Below are 19,291 nucleotides of genomic sequence, written 5' to 3' on the forward strand. Positions count from 1 at the left end.
AAAGGTTTGAATGAAGCGTGTAACAAAGAGGTCCTCAATGTACTCTAAAATGGAAAAGTTGGCTTGATCATTATCCGACACCTAGATAGAATACGAGGTCTCCCAATATTTGTCTAGTTTACTTTTGACACAGACGATGATAATAGGATTCATCACCTTGGAAATACAATTTAACTCAACATATGCTGATAATACAATTCTTTTACTTTTTATTTTCTTTATTCATATAACCTGCGTGGAGAGGGGGGGTAAATTCTAAATTCTGAATTCTAAATTCTGGATTATGACTCCTAAGTTATACTTTATTCATACCTCAAAGCCAGTAGCAACGCTATGAAGATATAACACTTGTATGTATACAGTTACAGAATAGTTGGACTGGACTTACAATTACTTGCATTAATCAATATTCCAAGGCTGCGAAGTAACGGGCGCAAGGATGATATCTGTGTACTTTATTATTTCTGGATTTATAATATCCTTTCATCGTTTCTAAATTCTTGTTTAATGTTATTTCTTTATTACTTATTGTAGTTTCTGTAATTGTGTTTAAAACTTGAAAAACCCAATAAAAACACTTTGAATAATTTTAAGGTATTTCTCTAACTATCGGTGATCGGTGGCATTGTATGTGTGAACATTGTTGAATTTCCAGCACTGAAAGAGTTAACAGGAATATAGCTGCGCCCTATATCTATCACCTGACCTGTCCTACCTGTGCGCATGACTAAGGGGGTTTGCCCTGAAACTTAGCGCAAGGCAGGATGGAGCACAGGTCTTTGTCCATCTGACCTGCATAAGATCCGACATCTCATGCGGAAGTTTCGCGACCATATGTGACGTTTGGAAACTGAAATAAAAAGAAGTTGATGAGAAAGCTATTGAGTATGTGAGTAACTTCACTGACTGATGTCAGCCGATGCCTAGCCGAAGCCACGCTGTCCAGGTGTGCTTGTCTAAAGGGGTACTCCGCTGCTCAGCGTTTGGAACTGTTCTGAATGCTGGAGCTGGAAGCCTGTGACATCATAGCCCCGCCCCCTCATGGCGTCACGCCCCACCCCCTCAATACAAGTCTATGCTGTGGGAAAAGTCACAGCAAAATCTGAAGGAAAAAAATAAGCAGTGAGAAATGCAGTGTGTGAGCACAGCCTCAGGGGAGGTGTATAACTACTATATATCCTTATCCCATGCAGATAGAAGCAGTATACAGATAGAGCTGGAGGGAAGTTATAGAACTACTAAATATCCTGATCCCATAGAGAGGGCAGCAGATGGAGCTAGAGAGGAGGGTTATAACTGTTATGTACCCTGATCCCATAAAGATAGCAGCAGCAGCAGTAGTAGTATGCAGATAGAGCTAGAAGGAGTAGTATAACTACTTAATATCCTGATCCCATAGAGAGAGCAGCAATATACAGATAGAGCTTGAGGGAAGTTATGTAACTACTATATATACTGACCCCATAGAGATAGCAACAGTATACAAATAGAGCTGGGGTGGTGGTGTATAACTACTATATGTCCTAATCACAGAGATTGCTGCAGTATACAGATAGAGCCTGAGGGGAGGTGTATAACTACTATATATATTCTGAACCTATAGACATAGCAACAGCAGTATACAGATAGAGCTAGTGGTAGCTGTATTACTACTACATATCCTGATCCCATAGACATAGCAACAGCTGTATACAGATAGAGGTGGTGGTAGCTGTATTACTACTACATATCCTGATCCCATAGACATAGCAACAGCTGTATACAGATAGAGCTAGTGGTAGCTGTATTACTACTACATATCCTGATCCCATAGACATAGCAACAGCTGTATACAGATAGAGCTAGTGGTAGCTGTATTACTACTACATATCCTGATTCCATAGACATAGCAGCAGCAGTATACAGATAGAGCTGAGAGGGAAGGGTCTGGGAGCTAGTAGGAGGGGATTTGGTAACTGATGATGTCCTCCTGTAGTCCATAGGAAGTCAGAGTCTGACATCCTGTTGTAACCATTAGGTACTGGAAGATTTGGAGAGTAAGAATGATAAAACATTGAGATGCAGTTGCTTTGGAATAAAACAAATGGCGCTGTAGGCCTAGTGATGGTAAGTGTGCGTGATGTGGGCAAAAAACTAAACATGGAGAGCTTCTCTAATGGAGCTGAGCTGCAATACCACACACAACCGGTGAACAAGTGTGGCACTGTTTCCGGAAGACAACGGCCATGATTTTCTAATCCTGTGGATTTATAAACATGTTCCACTAGGACACGTATGTTAGACTTTAACATGCCTGATCCATTGATCCATTGTTTACATGAGGTAAGATGCTACCGGAGGGGAGTGGTAGTAGCTTATTCCCAACTCTAAGAATAAGTGCATGCTCAGCTAAGTGTGTATAAGGCGGATTAGAAGAAACAGCTGTCATCTGAGTGAGCGCTGATAAGGTGCTGTGTCTTTTACTTTTTCAGGTTGAGTCTAAAAACTCGGGAAAGGTCTTGGCTGGAGATGCTGCCCTCTTCCTGAAGAGGTCTGGTTTGCCGGACTTAGTGCTGGGCAAGGTAAGTGAATCTTTATAGCTTGCTTTATGAATATAAATGAAGCGGTGGCATATTGTAATATAAGGTTAAAGGGGTACTCTGGTCAAAAAACTGTTTTTTTTTTAAAACAACTGGTGCCAAAACGTTAAACAGGTTTGTAAATGACTTCTATTAAAAAAATCTTAATCCTTCCACTACTTATCAGCTGCTGTATGCTCCACAGGAATTTATTTTCTTTTTGAATTTCCTTTCTGTCTGACCACAGTGCTCTCTGCTGACACCTCTGTCCATGTCAGGAACTGTCCAGAACAGGAGAGGTTTGCTATGGGGATTTGCTGAGACAGACAGAGGTGTCCGCAGAGAGCACTGTGGTCAGACAGAAAGGAAATTTAAAAAGAAAAGAAGAGAACTTCCTGTGGATCATAACAGCAGCTGATAAGTACTGGATGGATTAAGGTTTTTTAATGGAAGTAATTTACAAATCTGTTTATCATTCTGGCACCAGTTGATTTAAAAATAATAATAGTTTTTCACCTTAGTAACCCTTTAATCCCATAGTGCAGGGTTTTACAGACAATGTTCCTCCAGCTGTTGCAAAACTAAAACTCCCAGCATGCCCGGACAGCCGTTGGCTGTCCGGTCATCCTGGGAGTTGTAGTTTTGCAACAGCTGGAGGCATGCTGTTTGGAAAACACTGCATTACAGTCTATTGAGTTGAATACCCAAAAAACTCAAGGTGTACTGGCTGACCATCTCGTGCAGAGGTATCTAAACTGTGGCCCTCTAGATGTTGCAAAACTAGAACTCCCTGCATGTTGGCTGTCAGTGCATGCTGGGAGTTGCAGTTTTGCAACATCTGGAGGGCCACAGTTTGGAGACCACCGATCTATCGTGTATGACGGTGATATGAAACAAACTGTGACCCGTAGCCGAAAGTGACCAGAGCTCAGCGCTCTCAGCCCTTCTCAGTGTTGATTGCTGTTGGGGGTTAGGATTAGGGTGTAGGATTAGGGTGTAGGATTAGGGTGTAGGATTAGGGGTTAGGGGTAGGATTAGGGATAGGGGGTAGGATTAGGGATAGGGGGTAGGATTAGGCATAGGGGGTAGGATTAGGCATAGGGGGTAGGATTAGGGATAGGGGGTAGGATTTAGGGATAAGGGGTAAGATTTAGGGATAGGGGGTAGGATTAGGGATAGGGGTTAGGGAGTGAGGAGCCAGCTGTAAAGCAGAAAAGTGTGTCCCTGTGTGGAGGGTCACATTGCGCTACAGGGACACCGTTTTCTTCATTACAACGGCCTCCCGATTCTTCCCTGACAACAGATGAAGAATTGGACAATTTGGATTTCAGCTGCCATGATCCTCTCGTCCTCCAGGAGATAAGCAACCACCGTTGGAGCCTAGCAGTTTCTTTCCATTGAGAACACGTGCATGCTCTGCACAGCTGAGCATTCATGTGTCATTGGGAAAAGGAGCCTCTCCAACCTGTTTAGCACAACTCCAAGGCTGTACACTCTGGTGCTTACAGGAGAGGTTTGGTCACTTCATTGTGTTGGTCCCGTAATAAACCCCATAAGTGTAATGCATGCAAGGAAGTTCATACGCTTCATGTCATTTACATTAATCATCTAAACGCTACAGTAAAGTAGCACAACAGAAAACAAGTGAGTCCTTTCTTTACCCATGATAGGGTGTAGTTTACATGCTCTATATGCCTTCACTTTTTCTGAAATTCTTTGGAAATGGATATTATTGTGTCCGCTAGTGCTGAGGAAGCATATTCCATGCTGACGTAGCAGGAAACTCTTGTGAATGTGTTCTGTGTCAGTGTCTTCCTGTAAGTAATTCCCCCTGGTACTGACCTCCGCATCCTTTTCTCTCTTTCTCTATAGATTTGGGATTTGGCAGATACAGAAAGCAAAGGCTATTTAATCAAGCAGGTAATATCATTCTGTGTAATGAAGCTTATGCCTTATGATCAGCCTGGGGGACACATCGCCTGGTCTACAATATGAAGGAATGGATTGAGCTTTGTTCCCATTAACAGATGCAACTATTGTGCTGTAGGGTCTTAAAGGGGTATTCCGGCTTTATACATCTTATCCCCTATCCGAGGGGACCCCCCGCAATCTTGGTGCAGCTCCTGCATTCTGTGTCGGGTGCTGCCTCCGCGACTGGGACGTGACGTCATGGTCACGCACCCTCGTGATGTCACCCCATGCCCCCCTCCATTCATGTCTATGGGAGGGGGCGTGACGCCCCCTCCCATAGACATGAATGGAGGGGGCATGGTGTGACGTCACTAGGGGCGTGGCCGTGACGTCACGTCCCCGTCTCGGAGGCAGCGGCCGACACAGGATGCCGGGGGGCTGCACAGAGATCACCGGGGTCCCCTTGGATAGGGGATAAGATGTATAAAGCTGGAATACCCCTTTAATGCAGTAAGGAAGGAAATTACAAAAATCTGAATTATTATACTAGAGGAATATAAACACAGAGAGTTAAAGAGGAAGTCCGGGGAACTCAACTTTTCCCCAATTCTGTGCATACACTATATTTTTTTTCCCTACGGTAAACTGCCGGATCTCTGACAGACCCAAAGTCCGTCAAGACCCAGTGATGACCCGGTGGAGTTAGTTTGGCAATGTTAACCTAGCCTAAGTGATATATAATTTTTCTATTGCCCCTTGGAATCCCTCCTATCTGTCTCCTTTAGACAGCAATGGCCGTGAAGCTGGCTGTCCTCTGTTACAGGCCATCCAGGAGCAGAAAGTTGTGTGTTCATACACATTAGTAAGACACCAGTTCAGTTTCCTGACTGTGATCCGCCTGTTCCTTCCTCTGACCCCTTTAATTGAATCTCCTTTTCGCTCAATGTTTTTCCTTGATTTAAATAATTTTTGAAATACTTAGAAAAAATACACAGAATTCCGCAGCAGCAAAGTCCCATTGATATCAATGGGATTCTGCTTCGTTGTGCGCACAGATGTTTCTGCTGCAAAAATCCCAATTAGGGTGCATGCACACCACGTTTTTACAATACAGTTCCCGTATCAGGTCTTTGATGAAAAACCTATTCCTCAAAACCGGACTAAAAACTGTATCAAAATGTGTGTACAAATTTCAACCCATATACGTTTGAAAAATGATGCCCGGTTACATCCATTTTTTAAGAACAAAAAACGTATACGTTTTTAACTTTTCACTCCATTTTGAATAAAGTTTCAGTTGTTTGATTGAAATTCCAAGAAAAATACTGTGCAAAGTCAAAAACCATATTGTGAAAACTGGATGGAACTGCACGCGCATACGGTTCTGTACGGTTCCCATTGACTCCCATGTTAAAAAAAACAAAAAACGTATACGGTTTAATATGGTTTTTCCTCTGGACCAAAAAAACGTGGCAGCTTCCGGTTTTGGGTGCGGGTAAAAAAAACGGACAAAACCGTACTAGATGCGAAACGGACACAACCGGATGATGCGTTTGACATACGGTTTACAATGATAAGTCAATGCATACGGTTTTCTATACGCTTCCGTACGGTTTTTAACTTGAAACAGTATACGGGAACTGTATAACAAAAACGTGGTTTGTGCGCACCCTTACGGAGTCCTCAGAAAGAATAAACAGGTCTATTCTTTCTTCAGAGTCCGCACAGAAATGCATTACCGTCCATAAGACATTTCCAAGCAGTCCTAGCACAGAATGTCTGCTCGTCATTCCATCATCTGAATGTAGCCTTATCCAGCCCTGATGACCAGGCCTTAGATCGCTCTGTATTCCGCTTAATGTGAATTTTCACTGATCCACAGAAAGCCAATCACTTGATTTTATGCGGCCCTCTGGGGTCACAGGTCTAGTAACATACAGGGAAGCTACAATCTTAAACCCTTAAGGACCCAGCCAATTTTCACTGTAGGACCCGGCCATTTTTTTTGCACATCTGACCACTGTCACTTTAAGCATTAATAACTCTGAGATGCTTTTACCTTTTATTATGATTCCGAGATTGTTTTTTCGTGACATATTCTACTTTATGTTAGTGGTAAAATTTTGTCGATACTTCTTGGTGAAAAATTCCAAAATTTGATGAAAAAATTGTAAATTTAGCATTTTTTTTTACTTTGAAACTCTCTGCTTATAAGGAAAATGAATATTCCAAAAAAATTATGTATTGATTCACATATACAATATGTCTACTTTATGATTGCATCATAAAGTTGACATGTTTTCACCTTTGGAAGACACCAGAGGGCTTCAAAGTATAGCAGCAATTTTCAAATTTTTCACAAAATTTTCAAAATCGAAATTTTTCAGGGACCAGTTCTGTTTTGAAGTGGATTTGAAGGGCCTTCATGTTAGAAATACCCCACAAATGACCCCCTCAAAGTATTCAAAATGACATTCAAAAGGTTTGTTAACCTTTTAGGTGTTTCACACGAATAGCAGTAAATTGATGGAGAAAATTCTAAATCTTCATTTTTTACACTCGCATGTTCTTGTAGACCCAGTTTTTGAATTTTTACAAGGGTAAAAGGAGAGAAATCGTCCTAAAATGTTTAACCCAATTTCTCTCGAGTAAGGAAATACCTCATGTGTATGTCAAGTGTTCGGCGGGTGCACTAGAGCAGTGTTTTCCAACCCAGTCCTCAAGGCACACCAACATTCCGGGTTTTTTCAGTTACTCCATTGGAATAGAACAGGGAAATATTAAAATCCTGGACTGTTGGTGTGCCTTGATGACTGGGTTGGGAAACACTGCACTAGAGGGCTCAGAAGGGAAGGAGCGACAGTGGGATTTTGAAGAGTGATTTTTTCTTAAATGGTTTTTGTGGGGCATGTCGCATTTAGGAAGCCCCTATGGTGCCAGAATAGCAAAAAAAAAAAAAAAAACACATTGCATACTATTTTGGAAACTACACCCCTCAAGGCATGTAACAAGGGGTCCAGTGAGCCTTAACACCCCACAGGTGTTTTACAACTTTTTGTTAAAGTTGGATGTGTAAAGGATTTTTTTTTTCACAAAAATGCTAGTTTTCCCCCCAATTTTTTTTTTTTACAAGGGATAATAGGACAAAATGCCCCCCAAAATTTGTATGGAAATACTCAATGTGTGGATGTCAAGTGCTCTGCTGGCGCACTACAATGCTCAGAAGAGGAGGAGCGCCATTGAGCTTTTGGAGACCGAATTTGGTTAGAATAGAAGTCGGCTGCCATGTGCATTTACAAAGCCCCCAGTGGTGCCAGAACAGTGGAACCCCCCCCCCACATGTTACCCCATTTTGGAAACTACACCCCTCACAGAATTTAATAAGGGGTGGAGTGAATATTTACACCCCACTGGCGTTTGACAGATCTTTGGAACAGTGGGCTTTGCAAATGAAAAATTACATTTTTCATTTTCATGGACCATTGTTCCAAAAATCTGTCAGACACCTGTGAGGCGTAACTGCTCACTGTACCTCATATTACATTACTTGAGGGGTGTAGTTTCCAAAATGGGGTCACATGTGGGGGGGGATCCATTGTTCTGGCACAAGGGGGGCTTTGTAAACACACAAGCCTTCAATTCCGGACAAATTTTCTCTTCAAAATCCCAATGGTGCTCCGTCCCTTCTGAGCATTGTAGTGCGCCAGTAGAGCACTTTACATGCACACATGGGGTATGTTCCTACTCAGAAGAAATGGGGTTACAAATTTTGGGGGGCTTTTTTTCCCTATTTTTCCTTGTGAAAATTATAAATTTTGGGTAATACCAGCATTTTAGTGACATTTTGTTTTTTTTTCCATCCAACTTTGAAGAATTTTCATTAAACACCTGTGGGGTGTTTAGGCGCACTATACCCCTTGTTACGTTCCGTGAGGGGTGTAGTTTCCAAAATGGGGTCACATGTGGGTATTTCTTTTTTTGCGTTTATGGCAGAACCGTTGTAAAATCAGCCACCCCTGTGCAAATCACCAATTTAGGCCTGAAATGTACATAGTGCGCTCTCACTCCTGAGCCTTGTTGTGCGCCTGCAGAGCATTTTACGTCCACATCTGGGGTATTTCCGTACTCAGGAAAAATTGCGTTACAAATTTTTGGGGTCTTTTTTTCCTTTTAACACTTTCCTTTCAACATAAAAAGTATGGGGCAACACCAGCATGTCAGTGTAAATTTTTATTTTTTTTTGCACTAACAGGCTGGTGTAGCCCCCAACTTTTCCTTTTCATAAGGGGTAAAAGGAGAAAAAGCCCCCCAAAATTTGTAGTGCAATTTCTCCCGAGTACGGAAATACCCCATATGTGGCCCTAAACTGTTTCCTTGAAATACGACAGGGCTCCGAAGTGAGAGAGCGCCATGCGCATTTGAGGACTAAATTAGGGATTGCATAGGGGTGGACATAGGGGTATTCCACGCCAATGATTCCCAAACAGGGTGTTTCCAGCTGCTGCTAAACTCCCAGCATGCCTGGACAGTCAGTGGCCGTCCGGAAATGCTGGGAGTTGTTGTTTTGCAACAGCTGGAGGCTCCGTTTTGGAAACACTGCCGCACAACAAGTTTTTCATTTTTATTGAGGGGGACAGTGTAAGGGGGTGTATATGTAGTTTTTTACCCTTTATTATTTGTTAGTGTAGTGTAGTGTTTTTTAGGGTACGTTCGCACTGGCAGAGGCTTACAGTGAGCTTCCCACTGCGGCGAAAAAGCAGTCACGCCCCCTCCCATAGACTTGCATTGAGGTGGCGTGGCCGTGATCTCATGAGGGGCAAGACCGACCCCGGCAGTGCAAAAACAGCATTCGAAACATTTACTTCTGAACGCTGGCTAATGGAGTACCCCTTTAAGATGATTCACCAGTCACGTGCCCAAAGGCACATTCCAGCATTTGTCGGACGTTACTGTGTGTGCCGTGTAAATCACATGGAGTCAATAACAAAGTCTTTTTCCTGTTAGGTCATCCTACTATTTAGTAATTTCCTCTCTATTCTAATGGAACATAATTGTGCCTTATTTGCATGGAGTTTTTACTTATTTATCCTGTGTTAGCCGGGGGTGTAATAAGCTCACATTATGACCAAAGCAAAAGAGTCAAACATGGAGCCTGTTGGATTTGAGCTGTTCGATGAGCTGAGTGTGCATTTGGACAGGAGGAATGAGTGAGATAGCCGACAGCTATCTATTCTATGTGGTGTTATACAGGAATAGACAAACTGAGCTGATTTCTTCCGGAAACAGCACCACACTTGTCTTCAGGTTGTGTGTGGTATTACAACTTGGCTCTATTCACGTCAATAGAATTAAGCTGTCATACCACACTCAACCTGAGGACAGGGGTGGTGCTGTTTTTGAAATAAATCAGCCCTGTTTTTCTATTCCTGGATAACCCCTTATTCACTCTGAACTTAGACTAGTCCAGTGTTTCCCAACTGAGGGGCCTCCAGCTGTTAAAAAAATTACAACTTGCAGGATGCCTTTGGCTGTCCAGGCATGCTGGGAGCTGTAGTTTTGCAACCACTGGAGGCACGCCAGTTGGGAAACACTGGACTAGACAGTCTAAGAATGTGCCAGATCTTTTAGAGTGACTTAGGCTGTTTGAAAATGAGGCGCATCTTTAGGCTGCCTAGTCTCAGTTTGCACCATGTATTAGTTGGCCTAGTTTCATGCCGAAAAAGTAGTACATTTCTGGCGCAGCTTACCATATCCACTTTCTTACATCATCAGTTGCTCATACATAGTGTCCTGTTCGCTGTAGGGAAATCTCTCTGTGATACCCTAGGCAGCCGCCTACTCTGCCTACCCTCTTCCTGGCCCAGATTGTAGCATTTATACATCTATATGCAATGCTGAGTTGGTATCAGGCTTTTCTTTTCAGTGCTTTCAAAACTAGTCACTGTAATTCATACAGAAGTGGCAGGTGCAGGTGAAAGCAAATATACCAAACTTATTCCAGTAACTGTTTGGTCGCCTCTCTGATCTAAAAGACTAGATCAGTGTTCTTCAAACAGTGTGCCTCCAGGTGTTGCAAAACTACAACTCCCAGCATGATAAGAAAGAAGCAATGTCAGCATAAATACCCATTATCTATTCCAGTATTTTTTTTTAACAGCGTGTCTCCAGCTGTTGTGAAACTACAACTCCCAGCATGCCCGGACAGCCAACGGCTGTCCGGGCATGCTGGGAGTTGTAGTTTCACAACAGCTGGGGACACAGTGTTTAAAAAACACTGGACGAGATGATCGGTATTTATGCTTACATTGCTTCTTTCTTCTTATTTTTTTTTCTTATATATTTCAGGTCAGGGATAAGGCATTCGTGTGTTTTTAAACTTTTTCGCCCTTAGCCGCGTCTTGATTGATTTCCTCCTTGTAAAGTTTTGTTTGAGTTTCTATTCCTAGAAAATGGCGTACACGTGACCGTACTTATAGCACTGCCTATTGACATGAATACTTAAGCCTCCATGCGATGTCTGTTTGCATCTCACAATGTCTCGCTGTAATACTGTTTGCCTTTCTTTATCTCCAGGAATTTTTTGCGGCTCTGCAGCTCGTGGCCTGTGCTCAAAATGGAATGGAGGTGTCGCTCAACAGCCTCAAGAAGGTGGTGCCCCCGCCAAGATTTGTAAGAGTCTGATTTATTTTGGTTTCTTTTGGGGACGCCTACAAAAAGTATGGGAATGAGTATGACATAAATTCTACATAAGATCTCATGCAGAGGCTGAAATCTATCATATATTTATTGTACATATAAGGCTAGGTCCACATTTGAGTTAAAGCTCTGGTTTTGGGATTAGGGATTTGGTTTAGGGATGGAAAATGGAGCAGCACAGCAGACAGATGATTCCTGACATATCCCATATAACTTCATTGGGGTCTTTCAGGTTTTAGTCTGGTGTCTGTTTATTTAGGATTGAACTAGACAGAAATCTGCAAAGGTGCACCCCCCCCAAATCAGAGCTCCAATGCAAATTTGACCAAGCCTAAAATGTATGGAAGACAAATAAGAATTAAAGCTGCTTGAATTTACACTTAAAAATATTCCTATGTTTTAGATATGTATTGTTTATATTCGGTAGTAAGATCAGTGTGTAAATGCATATATATATATATATATATATATATATATATATATATATATATATATATATATATATGATACCCTAAACACATAAATATATATAGATAGATGGATGATATACTATACATATATACAGACACAAGAATAGATAATTCTATAGATCATCTGTTATATATTTATATATACTGTGTACGTATGTGTGTGTGTGTATATATATATATATATGTCGTATACTATACGCAGAAACACATAGATATAATATATATATATATATATATATATATATATACACACACACACACACACAAGAATAATTATACAGATGATCTATATGTGTATAGCTATATATTCTCACACACACATATATAGATATTAAGAAAGATACGGAAAGGATAAGTTGGCCAGCACATACTGATACACAACTATTGCATGGACCCAGCATACAGGTGCACGCTGCTAGGCTAAATACCGTATATACTCGAGTATAAGCCGACCCGAATATAAGCCGAGGCCCCTAATTTTGCCCCGAAAACCTAGGAAAACTTCTCAACTATAAGCCTAGGGTGGGAAATACATCATCCCCACAGTCATCATCCCCCCCTCCCCGTCATCATCCATCATCTCCCCCCTTCTCCTGTCATCATCCATCATCCCCCCCCCCCACCCTGTCCATATCACCGCCTGTCATCATCCAGACCCCCCTTTTGTTGTCTTCTCACCTCCCCAGTTGTTGCTCTAGTAGCTGCAGGGACCGTCCGGGGAGGGGGGGGGGGGGGGGAGGAGGTTGAGCCAGGCCATCCATCTTCACTTCAAGGACCGTCTGCATTCCGGTGGGGAGGGTCAGCCGGTCCGGGCCATCCTTCTTCACCGGGAGGCCCTCTTCTCCGCTCTGGTCTGTGCCCGGACTAGTGACGCTGTATTGACGATGACACGCAGGGACGTCCGTGTGCAGAGACGCTCCTGACGTCACATGCCTGCTGCGCATAGACGTCCATGCGCGTCGTCGTCAATGCAGCATCACTAGTCCGGGGATGGCCCGGAGCAGAGATGAGCGCCTCCCGGTGTAGATGGACAGCCCGGACCGGTTCACCCTTCCCACCGGAATGCAGACGAATGCAGTGAAGATGGATGGCTTGCCCCTCCCCTTCACTCGAGTATAAGCCGAGGGGGGCATTTTCAGCGTGAAAAATCGGGCTGGGAAACTCCTGCTTATACTCGAGTATATACGGTATACACAAGCAAGCAAGAAAGCTAGATATATAGTGAACATTGAGAATAACTACACTGACTAAAGAAAATCCAATCCATGTGCTTAAAGTGTTTCAATGAAAGATGACGTCTCTTTAAATTAAAACCATCTTCTCTCATCTTTCTCCGGTTGTTTCCAGGGGAAGTCGTGTCTAGACTTTTCCCCTGTGGTAGATTCTGCACAAAAATTCTGCAGTACATGGCGGTCATTAAAATGAAAAGATGTTCATGTGGTACTTGGGTTTTTAGAATGTGCTGCTCTCATATCCCGTGCACACATCGGATCTACACCGATGCCGAAAGAAAGGATTTTATAACAGCTGAGAACTGCACCCTTCTGTACAACAGGGGCCCCCAATCTCTGTCCAGCCTGCTTGCTTCCAGGATTCCAAAAACATTGTTGCGTCACAAGCTGCACTTTTTCCGCAACTCGGCACAGAGGATTATAGTAAGAGTTCGTGTAGCTACGGCTGTGTCACACGACTGTCTAGACCCATCCCGTACTTCTCCCGTCAAAAAAAACGACAGTAACGGATGCAAATGGAGGTTTAGATCTGTTATTGTTCAGTTAATAAAAAAAAAAATTTTTCATGCTCTGAAGTAAAAACGGATCCAAAAACAGATTGAAAAAACAAATGCAATCGGATGACATTAAAGGCTCATCCGTTTTCCATAGACTTCAATGTTAAATTTACTGTATCCGTTTTTTCTTCCCTTCTTATGACAGGAGAAAAAATACTGGATGCGCCATCTTTTCTCCTGGAAAAAAAAACACGGAAATTAGCGCAGACAGGTGCAAACGGATGTGAAAGGATTGTAAAAAAAAAAAAAAAAAAAAAAAACCTCTGACATCAATGGGATTATTTTACAACCGTTTGTAGTCCGTTTACAAGCAGCAACAACGGAACCTATATGGGGAAAAAAAAAAAAAAAAACGGGGACAGACGGCCATGTGAATGCACCCCAACAGTTCTGTACGGTTTATGTAATGTCCTTTTTGTGTCTCTGGTGGTTACACAAATAGCACAAACAGCTCACGTGGTTGTTTCCAGAATTCCAGGTGCAAGCAGGCCGGATGGAGCTGAGATATGTGCGGGCCCCAGACTTGTGCATCACAGCTATTGGACATTTATAGCATATCCACAGTATTGAGACGGGAATACACCTTTACGTAATTTACTGCTTATTTTGTATGGAAAAGTGATTCGCCTCCATTGAGATCTGCAGGCTGGGGGGAACACTGCTGTAGTGGAAAGTGACTGTGAATGCACAGACTCTTCCACCCCAGGAAGGCATTCATGTGTGGTGACCACGAGGCGTGAAGGGTGTAGGTGGATGGGGCAGATGGTATTAACCCCAGGGACAAGATGGTATTTAACCCCTAATGTTTGTGATGCCAGAGTGGTTTTTCCGGTAACCACCCGAACGGTAGCGCCGCTATCCCAAACGTTATGCAGGGCAAGAAGAGTCCACGACCAGGTTATGGTTAACGGAGGCTTTACTGAGGTCAGACAGTTGTTAAAGTCTTTACAGCTCGGCCAGAATCCCAGAGAGTCAGCCAGTAACACGGAAAGGGCCCTGCAGCTTGCTTGGGGTTGCGATACTTTTGGATCAGACTTCCATGCAGCCTCTCTGACTATAATTGATTTGCCTGGTAACTTGACTTGGTTGTAGGTAGAGACAGTAAACATAGATGGCTGGACTTACTGACATATGCAGGCTTGTGGCCTCCTGGTGTACTGGATGCTGTATCGGAGGTATCTGTGCTTTGCTGTGCCACAGTAGAAAGAGTGTGGTAGAAGAGCGAGAGTGTAATGGCTCCCCCTCTTATAAAGGGGGGCTGGGCAAGAAGCCCATAGGTCAAGCTGCAGGTCAGGTGATAAACTGGTGCTCTCTGGGTAACATAACACTTCATGTGAACATGACATGTGATACCTACAAAGGTCCTTTATACTTTATACACATAGTACATAACATTATACTGACTATACACAGTAACACTAGCTTCAATACTGGGGCAGACACTACAGGAGAGCCCCTAGGACAATGAGGGACTCAACCTGACAGGACCTAAGTACTGCACAGGAGTATATCCTGTACTGGGACATTATACAAGCATAACTTTTTTTCAGAAAGTATGTAAATCTGTGGGAAAACTTAAAAAAATCCCAGTACTTGCCCACATTTCTGTTAGCAGAACTGACTGAATAATCACTGTACAGTGTTGCTGTGTTAGTTGCTTCTTATTGCTCAATGATATAACAATGCTCTTTATGTTCTTCTTCAGCACGATATGGCAAGTCCCCCCTCGGTAGCTGCTCCAGTTGCTGTGGACTCTCCGTGGGCCGTCAAGGTGAGTCCTGTTCACATTGGTCATCCTGATGACTATACCTATGTATTATTCTGTACTTCATCGCATTCCCAACATTGTATTTATTGGATCCGCTGGAGGAAGTCCAACGGAGAAGAAATAACAGGTTTGTTACTGGGCGCACACCGCTATGGTATACGATTCACCACAGACGGTGTCCGTGGTGAATCCTATACCATAACGGTGTGTGACTTGCATTGAGGGGGCGGGGCGTGACTTCGTGAGGGGGCGGGGCTATGATGTTACAGGCTCCCGGCTCCAGCGTTCCGAACAGTTTGTTCCAAACGCTGAGCATTGGAGTACCCCTTTAAAGGGAACCTGTCATCAGTTTTAATCTGCCCAAACTGCAGGCAGAATAAAATTGGTGCAGGCGTTGTGATCCCAGCACAGTATGGTTTACTATGCGATGCTTGGGCATATGAGTGTAATCGTAGTTTAAGAATGCTGCCGGGTTTCTAGTCCTCGGGGCGGGGCCCTGCCTGACTGGTTTGAGTGACATGTCTTAAAAACTTCAGGATTATTTGAAAGCATTAAAGAAGATATCCAGTGCTAAGAAATGTATTCCCTATCTGCAGGATAAAGGATAAATGTCTGATCCCGGGGGGTCCGACCAGCCCTGGCTCTGCGCTGCTAGAGTGCATTTTGTACCCAGCACGTCAGCCAGTTGAAACACACCCCCTCCATTCATCTTGAGATGCGAAGATAGAGGAACGCTGTGTTTCCGCCTCTCCCATAGAGATGAATGGAGGGGGCAGGTTTCTATTAGCTGACTTGCTGTGTGCTAAACGTCACACACAGCAGCTCAGTCGGGGCCTCGTACAGGAGATCACGGGGGTCCCAGCGGTCGGACCCCCCACAATCAGACCTTTATCCCCTATCCTGGACATCTTCTTTAACAATATTATCATTAAAATATGGACATAAGTGCCCTTACCACACATTGTCGGTATCATAAGGTGCAGAAATGTGGAATAATAACTTTCTTTACTTGGCAGCCTGAAGAAAAGGCCAAATATGATGCGATATTCGACAGCCTGAGCCCTGTGAATGGTTTCCTGTCTGGGGACAAAGTGAAACCTGTGCTGCTAAATTCCAAGCTACCTGTGGAAGTCCTGGGCCGGGTGAGTGTTTTGTTTATTCATTTTTGTTATGTAGCCTTTCTATAGACTTTTTTGTAATGTTTTTTTCCTTCTCTTTTAGGTCTGGGAGTTAAGTGATATTGATCATGATGGATTACTGGACCGGGATGAGTTTGCTGTTGTAAGTAATGTATGCTTTTAGTTGGTGACCCTTGGTGGTCATACACAGGTACATTAAAGTATCAACAATCACAGAAAAAGATGAAGTGGCACTACCACTCTCAGCACTGTAGGGATTCCTCAGCCTTTATAACTAGAACACTTAAAGGGGTACTCCCATGGAAAACTTTTTTTTTTTTTTTTTTTATAAACTGGTGCCAGAAAGTTAAACAGATTTGTAAATTACTTCTATTTAAAAATCTTAATCCTTCCAGTACTTTTTAGGGGCTGTATACTACAGAGGAAATGCTTATCTTTTTAGATTTCTCTGATGTCATGACCACAGTGCTCTCTGCTGACCTCTGCTGTCTAATTTAGGTACTGTCTGGAGCAGCATGTGTTTGCTATGAGGATTTTCTCCTGTTCTTAAAATGGACAGCAGAGGTCAGTAGAGAGCACTGTGGTCATGACATCAGAGAAATCTAAAAAGATAAGCATTTCCTCTGTAGTATACAGCCCCTAAAAAGTACTGGAAGGATTAAGATTTTTAAATAGAAGTCATTTACAAATCTGTTTAACTTTCTGGCACCAGTTGATTTAAAAAAAAAAAAAAAAAGTTTTCTACGGTAGTACCCCTTTAACCCCTTAAGGACCAAGGACGTATGAGTACGTCCTTGGTCCCGCTCCCGTGATATAACGCGGGGTCCCACGGTGACCCCGCATCATATCACGGCGGGCCCAGAGTCATAGTGAAGCCGGGACCCGCCGCTAATAGCGCGCGGCACTGATCGCGGTGCCGCGCGCCATTAACCCTTTAGGCGCGCGCTCAAAGCTGAGCCACGCGGCTAAAAGTTAAAGTAAAAGTGCCCGGCTAGCTCAGGGAGCTGTTCGGGATCGCCGCGGTATAATCGCAGCATCCCGAACAGCTGTACTACAGGAGGAAGGTCTCTTACCTTCCTTCCTGCAGTCCGATCGCCGATTGAATGCTTCGAGCCTGAGATCCAGGCTTGAACAATCAATCGCCGAAAACACTGATCATTGTATCTCTATGAAGATGCATTGAACAGTGTTAAAGATCAGTAAATGCAATGTTATAGCCCCCTATGGGGGCTATAATATTGCAAAAGAAAAGTGTAAAAAAATCATTAACCCTTTGAATTATCCCTTCCCCTAATAAAAGTTTGAATCACCCTGCATTTCCAATAATAAAAAAAAACAGTGTAAATAAAAACAAAAATAAACATATGTGGTATCGCCGCGTGCGGAAATGTCCGACTTAAAAAAATATACCGCTAATTAAACCGCACGGTCAATGGCGTACACGCAAAAAAATTCAAAAGTCCAAAATAGAGTATTTTTGGTCACTTTTTATATCATGAAAAGATGAATAAAAAACGCGATCAAAAAGTTAGATTAATGCCAAAATGGTACCGACAAAAACTTCAGATCACGGCGCAAAAAATGAGTCCTCATAGCCCCCTAAACACGGAAAAATAAAAAAGTTATAGGGGTCAGAAGATGACAATTTTAGACGTATACATTTTCCTGCATGTATTTATGATTTTTTCTGAAGTACAACAAAATAAAACCTATATAAGTAGGGTATCATTTTAACCTTATGGACCTAAAGATAAGGTGTCATTTTTACTGAAAAATGTACTACGTAGAAACAGAAGCCCCCCAAAGTTACAAAATGGCTGTATTTTTTCAATTTTGTCGCACAATGATTTTATTTCCCGTTTCGCTGTAAATTTTGGGGTAAAATGACTGATATCATTACAAAGTAGAATTGGTGGCGCAAAAAATAAGCCATAATACAGATTTTTAGGTACAAAATTTAAAGAGTTATGATTTTTTAAAGGTAAGGAGGAAAAAACGAAAGAGGAAAAACACCCGGTCCTTAAGGGGTTAAGGAGATATTGGTCCTGGTCCGTGGTTCTGGCGGTGCTGGGAACCAGAAATATATACAAGTCACTGCAGTGTTCAGATACAAAGAACAAACGGTCTCCCACACTCACCGCAAGCCTTAAAGGGGTACTCCGCTGCTCAGCGTTTGGAACAAACTATTCCGAATGCTGGAGCCGGCCACCCCACCCCCTCAATGCAAGTCTATGGGAGGGGGCGTGACGGCCGTCACGCCCCCTCCCATAAACTTGCATTGAGGGGGCGGGACTATGATGTCACGAACTGCCGTTTGTTCCAAATGCTGAGCAGCGGAGTACCCCTTTAAGCCCGACGACTCCGCTTCACGTCCTCCAGCAGACACCGTTCCAGACTTCCTGCAGGGCGCTCAGAGGCGACTGCCGGTGGTTTCACGCTGGTACGCGCTTCTTTTGGCCACTACATTAAAGCATTACTGTTATGTTTTTAGGATACTTAAGGTTCTAAAAAGTTGCAATAATGGGGATATACTAAAACTGCGGTAATGCGCTGATCTTTTTTTTTTTTTTTAATTCTTTTGATATTGCAGCTCGCTACAGCACAGCCTTATTTAAAGGGGTACTCTGGTGGAAAACTTTTTATCTATTTATTTATTTATTTTTTAAATCAAATGGTGCCAGAATATTAACCCATTTTCACCTTAAGGACCAGAGCATTTTTTGCACATCTGACCACTGTCACTTTAAGCATTAATAATTCTTTTACTTTTCATTTTGATTCTTAGATTGTTTTTTCGTGACATATTCTACAAATTTTTGCTGATACTTGCATAATTTCTTGAAAAACTTTAAAATTTTGATTTGAAGCTCTCTGCTTATAAGGAAAATGGACATCCCAAATAAATGATATATTGATTCACATAAACAATAGGTCTACTTTTATGTTTCCATCATAAAGTT

At 42.7% G+C, this 19,291-nt stretch overlaps 1 protein-coding gene across 4 annotated transcripts in view; it reads left to right on the plus strand.

Moving 5' to 3' along the window:
• EPS15 (epidermal growth factor receptor pathway substrate 15) overlaps positions 1 to 19,291 on the plus strand; it is a 148,167-nt gene that overhangs the window by 37,822 nt on the left and 91,054 nt on the right. For all 4 annotated transcript variants that reach the window (XM_056532263.1, XM_056532265.1, XM_056532266.1 and 1 more), the window contains 6 exons: positions 2,472 to 2,561; positions 4,431 to 4,478; positions 11,043 to 11,138; positions 15,130 to 15,195; positions 16,209 to 16,334; positions 16,414 to 16,473. In XM_056532263.1, the coding sequence (XP_056388238.1) occupies positions 2,472 to 2,561; positions 4,431 to 4,478; positions 11,043 to 11,138; positions 15,130 to 15,195; positions 16,209 to 16,334; positions 16,414 to 16,473 (486 nt within the window). The remainder of the gene's footprint in view (positions 1 to 2,471; positions 2,562 to 4,430; positions 4,479 to 11,042; positions 11,139 to 15,129; positions 15,196 to 16,208; positions 16,335 to 16,413; positions 16,474 to 19,291) is intronic.

This window comes from Hyla sarda, chromosome 7 (genome assembly GCF_029499605.1).
Source record: "Hyla sarda isolate aHylSar1 chromosome 7, aHylSar1.hap1, whole genome shotgun sequence".
NCBI classification, from domain to species: domain Eukaryota; kingdom Metazoa; phylum Chordata; class Amphibia; order Anura; family Hylidae; genus Hyla; species Hyla sarda.